The following is an 8,276-nucleotide window of genomic DNA, read 5'->3' as shown; positions in this document are numbered from 1 at the left end:
TATCCTTAAACCATACAAAAGTATCCGATATATATATATATATATATATATATATATATATATCAGGTCGATACCGCAAACATTTTCGTGCTTCATAAACCACGAACATTTAAAAAATAGCAATTTAAATACGGAAACTAATAAAAGTTGGTAATCGAAGATGATACGTTGGTTGGTGGGTGAATTGAAATTTCTCGGGTGAAGTAAGATGGGCGTGCCGGCGTGTAGGAAATTAAATTACCAATTTTTAGATGTTCGTGGTTGTTAAACCATGAAAATTTTTGTATCCTAATATAATTAGGATTCTGACTTTAATTAATATCTAAATTTACCTTAATTTATCTCTAATAAATTTAAATATTAATTTTAATCCAAGTAGGATTCAACTACAAATTTAATCAAATCCTAATATATAACCAGTTCTACAAATGACATTATTATTAAACTCTATACTAAAGTTGAAACCAAATGCCGTTAATCCGTCGAGCCACGTGGCCTTTCTTTTATATGGATTTTCTCTCTCTCCCTCACAAGTTCTCCCTCCCTCATATAGACTCACATGGGTTATGTTAAAGGGGCATGTACTATGGAACATTTTGTTTCATGTACCCTGTGTATCATGTTAAACAACAATGATTTTAAAGGCAAGCTCAGTTAAAATCAACCAGAAGAACGTCATCTTAATTTTACAGTTCTGAACCTTTTTTTTGTCGCCAAAAGGTCTATCAACTAAAATCTTTATCAGATTGTTGTTATTTTCCGTCCTCATTTTTGGAGTGTCAGAATGACACGAAACTTTAAATCTAGCCTAAGAAAAATAATTCCGGCATATATTCAAAGTTTAATAATTTTTTTACACTGTGTATCTCCTAAAAAAAAAAACTATATTCCTTACAGAAAATTCTAAATCTTATGTTTTTATTCCAATTTCACCATGAATTATTTGTAAATTGTCTTTTACTTTTTTAAGTCCAATAGAAATAGTGTCTCACCCACAAGATAACCTTTTCTCTTACCAAATTTTTCATACTACATAGAATATTCCTTCTTCTTTTGCTTTCTTTTTTATCATTCCGATGCATTTATTCTACCCAACTTTTTCTATATATACCAATATTGTTTAACATCAAACACAGGGTGCATGAAACAAAAAATTTCATAGTACATAGAATATTTTTTTGTTCTTTTGCTATCTTTCTTATCATTAGAGTGCATGCATCCTCCCCAACTTTTTCTATATATAGTATTGTTGTTCACCATCAAACAGGTGCATGAATGTGTAAGTTTGTCTCTACTTATTTAACTACGTGAAGGAATGTTGTATATAATGTGAATGTTATAATGTGAATGTTATATATATCTGTATGTTTGTTTTTATTTATCTTACATAATGTGAATGTATATATATCTATATGTTTCGTGATAAATAAATATAATAAAAGTCATGTTATTAGCTCCCAATGTTACGACCTCCCGCCGTGAAGCGCGGTTCATTACACTAGTTTATTATATAAAGCATAAGCAGTACAAAGTACAAACAACTTCTTAAGCGACACAGCTAACTCATATTACATGCAATTACATGTCCATCAACACAAAATAGTAGTAGTAGTAGTAGTAGTTTGTTTGTTCAGATGATGCTGATGCGGTGGGTGGCAGTGCTGGGCCCATGCAGCTGGTAACTTCTGTCCGGCACCACCTGAAGAACACCTGGTTGCTCTGCCCCAAAAAAAAAACAAAAAAAAGGTTATTAGATTACAGAAAAAAATGAGTAAAAAGAGCAAAAACATCATAGAATTTGTCTTTGCAAAAGTACAAATATTAAGATGCACATTGAAATACAAACTTTACATGAAAGTATAACACAGAATCTATGTGTCAACATCGTAGAATTTGTCTTTGCCTTTTTAATAAGTGCAAATTCTAAGGCACGCATAGAATACAAACTTTACATGAAAATATTGCACACTTTTAGCATATTTGTAAGGGTAATTCCTGCGATATAACCCTGATAAGTATATCACATAGAAGATTAGTTTCTCTATCGAGCAAAGCAGCGACCAATTAAGCAACCAACAACAAAACGTGTACGTTCTGCGGCGAGAAGCAAAGTAAATTTACGTACCACTATTAATTGCAGCAAGAGCTCAAATTTGAAACATCTATTTTAGTCAAAAACTAATGAAAGGATTTGAATGACTATAAAGAAAAAAACAAAAAGGAAAGATGCTTAGTATTTCACATTCCACATCCCATTTGCTAGCACCAATCCAATATATTTTACTGCATAAACTCCAATTTGGCTCCATCTGATTTACCGTATTTTTAGTTTGCCATTCTCTAATTTGAAAAGTTAGACTCTATTATCATATACTTTTCGTTTTATTCACCATAAGAACGCGTCGCATTTTTGTTTTCTCACAAAAATATGCCGCTAAGGATAACAAAACGATATATTTTTACAAGCCACGAAACAGTAAAGTACGAAATTATAGAATAGTAAAACAGTATATCTTATTATCCTGTGGCTTATAAAATTTTTTATTTGTGTTCGCTTATGGATTTACAGAACAGTAAATTATAAAATGGATTAAATAGTAAGAACTATCCTTTTTCTAAGGCAAATACTTTCTAAAATTACGTTACCATCGTGAACACGGTATCAACACCAAACAACTTATCAACTAACTTAGAAATTTACGTGTTCATGCAAAACAGAAAAAACCTAACAAAAATAAAATAAGATCAAACAAAAATAAGAAATGAAAGTAAAAAGGAAAAAAAAAAAAAATTGAAACTTACTCTGCAATTCCTCGACCTGCTTCGGAGTGAGCTTCGCGGCGAAGCCGCTGGCCGCGTGCGTGTAGTGGTAGATCACAGCCCCCTTCGCAGCCTCCTCACTGTTTTATTTAAAAAAGAAAAAAAAAACACACACAAAATTAATTAACTAAAAAACAAAAAAAAAGAGAATTACAAATGCACAAAGACACCTCAAGTGTAGCCCATTTGATCCAAAACTACCTTTTTTTTGTCTTAATTTTTGAGTTGATGAAGTAGAATTTCACAATTTTGTGGGACAAAGGTGTTTAATTTAACAAATTTGACACAAAATTTTTTTAAAAAAATTTTAATTTATCAAATAATTACCAAGTTATTATTAAATTAAAACGAACAAAATTAGGGTTTATTTCAAAAAAAAAAAAGGCCCATGAAAGATGATTATCCACACAAATTTTCCCCAAATAACAAAAAAAAAAGGGAAAAAAAATGCATCTTCAAATCGAATGTGTAGGAGAACCTCAAAATCAAATAAACATATTAATTTTTAAAAAAAAGAAAGAGAAAATAACAAATGTACAAAAACCCCTCTTTTTGCTGCTTAGTCGATAAAGTAGAGCTCCACAATTATCTCGCACAGAGGTGTTTAATTTAGCAAATTCGACATCAAATTTAGCGAACGAAATTAGGGTTTATCTCAAAATGGGCCCAAAGAAAAAAAACAGAAAAACAAAAAAAAGAAAAATCGCATCTTCAGATCGAATGAGGAGGAGAATTGAAGAGGGAGAGGGCAGAGAGATCAGGGAGAAGCAATCGGATCCGTCCGATCCCTCTCCCTCTCCCTCTCTCTCTCTCTCTCTCTCTCTCTCTCTCTCTCACCTGCCGAGGACGGCGCCGAGGGTGCGGATGTGGAACTCCTCGGGATCCGCGCCCTCGGGGCGATCCACGTACACGATCTGCACCTTCGCCTCCTCCACCTCCGCCTCCGCCTCCTCCGGGGGAAGCTTCGCGTGCTCGTCCGCCATTGGAGCCGAGATCGAGGTCACGGGGAGCGCAAGGAAGAGGACGACGACGACGACGAAGAAGGAGACAAAGAGGAGGAAGCGCGACGAGGAGGGCGAGGCCGATGCGTTCATGGGTTTGTTTCCCTCTTATAATTCACACACTCTCTCTCGGGTTCTGTTTTTTTCTTTTATTACGCGTGCGTGTGCGTGTGCGGGTGCGGGTGCGTGTTTGTCGGTGGTTTTTGTTTGGCGACAAAAATTATAATTTTATATTTATGGGCATCGTCCCCAAACAAAGTAGTTTGGGGACGATGCGCCACGCGCCGCCGATCCAGCTGCCCAGCAAAACGCTATTCTGAAACGACCTTTACGTTTTTAGATATTGTTAATTTTTTTATTTGAGTTCTATTTTTATCTTTAATTTAGGTTATATTTGGTTGTTCATAAGTAATCGAAGTGAAAAAAATTATTTTTTAAAAAGTGACTTTTATAAAAGTCACTTTTGAGTTTAAGTGTTTGGTTTCAAAAAAGTGAAAGAAAAAATACAGTTTTTATAACTTCTATTGTTTGGTTCTATATAAAAAGAATTTTAAAAAATAATTTTTTTTAGATGCGTAGTTTTTTTTCTTTTTTTTTCTTTTTTTTTTGGTAGATGGTATGGAATAAGTACATCTTTTTTTTTGTTTTTTTTTAAGATGTGTTGGTTTTTTTTGTTAAGATACGGTGGTTATTTTTTATTTTTTATTTTTTACCTTTTGTAGATGATATGGAAAAAGATTTTTAGATGCGGTTCCTAAGTCGCGTAGAGTAGACGGCCCACGACTTCGAAATTTTTGTTGCCGAAGTCAAAAAAATGAATTTTAGTTATAATCCACTTCATGGATTCACTTTGCNTTTTTTTTTTTTTTTTTTTTTTTTTGGTAGATGGTATGGAATAAGGTACATCTCTTTTTTTGTTTTTTTTTTAAGATGTGTTGATTTTTTTTGTTAAGATACGGTGGTTTTTTTTTTTATTTTTTATTTTTTATTTTTTGTAGATGATATGGAAGAAGATTTTTGGATGTGGTTTCTAAGTCGCGTGGAATAGGCGGCTCACGACTTCGAATTTCTTTTTACCGAAGTTAAAAAAATGAATTTTAGTTATAATCCACTTCATGGATTCACTTTTCAAAAGTCACTTATATATTTACTTTTATAATCCAAACAAACTAAATAATCCCACTTCGTCAAAATGCCACTTTTATTATTTTACTTACAGGCAACCAAACATGCCCTTAGTTAAAAATTTTATCAAACTTAATAGTTATATATCGTCTCAACTCTTTTGGAATTTTAGAAAAAATTGAAGTAAGAAATAAAAACTAAAGAATATAAAAAAAAAAACTAAAAGGTATGCTTCCAAATGAGTGATAGTTAAGGGACTTCTTCATCATTTTAATCCGGCATTTGCTGGGCCGATGGATGGGCCCGCTGCCCCATGCCGCGCCCATCTACATCGTCAGGCATCTTAATTTGGGAACGATGCGTATATAATTTTTGTCCGCGCACAGACACACACACACACACACACTCTCTCTCTATCTCTCTTTCTCCCTCAATCTCTAGTACTAGTAGTAGAAAACCACCTCGAAAACCCTAGCAATGGCGGCGGCGGCGGCGTTGATCGATCCGAGCTTCGACGTCGACAAGCTCAGCTACGAGATCTTCTCCATCCTCGAGAGCAAGTTCCTCTTCGGCTACGACGAGCCCAAGCTCTTCTCCTCCGCCGCCGCGTCGCTCCCGGAGACCCCGACGAAGACCCCGGCGAGGTGCGCGGCGCCCGCCGGGAGGGTCCGGATCCTCTCCATCGACGGCGGGGGCCGCGCCGCCGACGGCATCCTCGCCGCGGTGGCGCTCTCGCGCCTCGAGGCCTCGCTGCGCGAGAGATCCGGCGACCCGGGCTCCCGGATCGCCGACTACTTCGACGTCGCGGCGGGGTCGGGCGCTGGCGGGGTCCTCGCGGCGATGCTCTTCGCGCGGGGCCCCGACGGGCGCTCGATGTTCTCGGTCGAGGAGGCGCTGGGGTTCCTCGCGCGGAACCTGCGGAGGGGCGCCCTCTCCGGCGAGAGGAGGCGGGTCCTCCGGGGAATTTTCCGGCGATCTTCGCCGGCGGGGATGTTCCGGCGGGTGTTCGGGGAGGCGACGCTGCGGGACACGGTGGGGCCGGTGCTGATCCCGTGCTACGACCTGGCGACGGGGGCGCCGTTCCTGTTCTCGCGGGCGGACGCGGTGGAGGGCGAGGGCTTCGACTTCCGCCTCCGCGAGGTGTGCGCGGCGACGTGCGCGGCGGCGGGGGCGGCGGTGGAGATGAGGTCGGTGGACGGCCGCGCGCGGATCGCCGCGGTGGGGGCCGGGGTGGCGATGGGGAACCCCGCGGCCGCGGCGATCACGCACGTGCTCAACAACAAGCGCGAGTTCCCCCTGGCCGCCGGGGTCGAGAACCTCCTCGTCGTCTCCCTCGGGTGCGGCGAGGCCATGCGCGCTCAAGCGTAGCTTTTGCAATCAGATCCTAAAATTTATTATTTATTTCAATTAAATTTATATTGTTAAAATTTCGAGGACGTAGTTATATAAAAAGACCGACATGTCATGTAACAATTGTATTAAAAGATAAATCGAAATCATTTTTAGATCAATCTAAGATTTAGATTCATATTAAAAAATACATATATATAATAGAAAAATATGGGACAAAAAATGAATCTACTTGGTTTCAGACGTGGTACAACTCAAAATCATCATTCCTTTTGGTTCACACAACCAAAAAATTATTCCGCGGGTCTACAGGAAGATGAAAAAATACGGAATTGTATCAAGAACTATGTACAAAAAAATAGAAAAATATCCTCAGGTTTCAAAGGAATTGCACGTATAATAATTCAAAAAAAAATCGATTTGATCCAAGTCATAATCTATATTGGATTCCCAAATTTATTAATAGAGGGGCAAACACGAGGAATCGAAGAATTACAGATGAATGTACAAAAGAAGTTTCATTCTGTAAACCGGAGACTCAACATTACTATCACAAGAGTTGAAAAACCTTATGGACAACCTAATATTCTTGCAGAAGCAACCCCATAGGCTTGTGGTTCTAATGTGGTATTGATGTAACAGATATATTTTATTAAAATTAACAGCTCATTAATGGCGAGACCTAATTGTGAAAAAAAAAAAAAAAAAAAATTGAAAACCAAAATAACCAAATAAAGGTTAGGGCTTATATATTATTTTAATGCAAAGTTGACACAATGCTTGTTGGATCGGAACATTTTCATGTTGGGTTTGGGCACCGAAAATACAAATTTGGGCCCAATATTTATCTATTTCTTTATTTATTTTTATACTAAAAAGTGTTGGATGCTCTTCATCTAACTATCTTAATTCGTACTGGCTTTTAATTTTTATTATCTTTTAAAATTTAATTGATCAAAAAAACTAGTTTGAAAATTAAAATTGGTCGTATTAATTAGATGAAGAGAATCTAATTTTTAATTTAGGAACTATCTCACAATTTTTCTTAGCGTGATTCTATTGCTATGTTGTTAGTACGTATTACGTTTGAACCAGAACAAATATGATCGAACTCTATTATTATAAATCCTTAATTAATTCATTATAACCAAAACTAAAAATCATGAAAAAAAAAACCAAGAACAAAATGTTGGCATGAGATACTAGATTAAATCATGAAACTGGTCGTGTGATTCTCTCTTTTATTAGAGAGACAAAAACCAAAAAAAAAGAAAAAGAAAAAGAAAAGAAACATACATAGTTCGTAACTTTCTCTCTCATTGCCACATTTTTTTTTTCTTATTTTGATAATTAATTAATTAATTCCGGTTATCGGTATTAGGCGAGAGCAGGTGATATATCCGATCCGGTATGACGATCGAAACACTTGGGTTCTCTGCATAAACAAAAATTGTAGAGTCCAAATTAATTAGAGCCTTAGAATAATAATAATAATAATAATAATAATAATAATAATAATTTGAAGAAGCATATATATATTTCATAAGTTAATTGTCAAAAAATAATTTTATCCTTTAAACTTTTTTGCAGATAAATGTCCATGTTTTGCATCTTCCAGCAAAATGTAGAATTGTAGCATTTCGTTATCAATATATTTCTGTGTGTAAGAAAATTAAAGTTTCAAGTTTAAGAATTTTTATGAAAATTAAAAGGTACAAAAAAAATGAGAATAAATAAAGAAGCAAAAAAAAAGGAAAAAAAATAAATTGGAGGGACTAGCACTTACTTTTTAATTCATTGATTTGCTTCTTTGTGAGACTTACACCAATACCACCCAATTCTAAGTAATGGTAGGTAATAGCCTTTTCTGCTGCCTCTTTACTGCACAAAATAAATAAATAAATTATAAATAAATAAAATAAAGGCCAAATTAAAAAGTTAAAATTTCAAAAGAAAAAAAAAAGCAAATTTTACATACAA

At 36.2% G+C, this 8,276-nt stretch overlaps 2 protein-coding genes across 2 annotated transcripts; one reads left to right on the top strand and one right to left on the bottom strand.

Annotated features, from left to right (window-relative positions):
* Positions 1,426-3,999, bottom strand: LOC109706679 (subtilisin-like protease SBT3.9). The gene is made up of 3 exons (XM_020227632.1): positions 3,658-3,999; positions 2,803-2,900; positions 1,426-1,719 (listed from the first exon to the last, which is right to left on the bottom strand). Exons 1-3 carry the CDS (start codon positions 3,912-3,914, stop codon positions 1,631-1,633), a joined length of 444 nt encoding a protein of 147 aa, XP_020083221.1. The 5' UTR covers positions 3,915-3,999; the 3' UTR covers positions 1,426-1,630.
* LOC109708720 (patatin-like protein 3) lies at positions 5,312-6,477 on the top strand. The gene has a single exon (XM_020230539.1). It carries the CDS (start codon positions 5,424-5,426, stop codon positions 6,312-6,314), a length of 891 nt encoding a protein of 296 aa, XP_020086128.1. The 5' UTR covers positions 5,312-5,423; the 3' UTR covers positions 6,315-6,477.

The sequence above is a fragment of the Ananas comosus genome, linkage group 1 (genome assembly GCF_001540865.1).
Source record: "Ananas comosus cultivar F153 linkage group 1, ASM154086v1, whole genome shotgun sequence".
Lineage (NCBI taxonomy): Eukaryota > Viridiplantae > Streptophyta > Magnoliopsida > Poales > Bromeliaceae > Ananas > Ananas comosus.
This window is presented reverse-complemented; position numbering and strand designations above follow the sequence as displayed.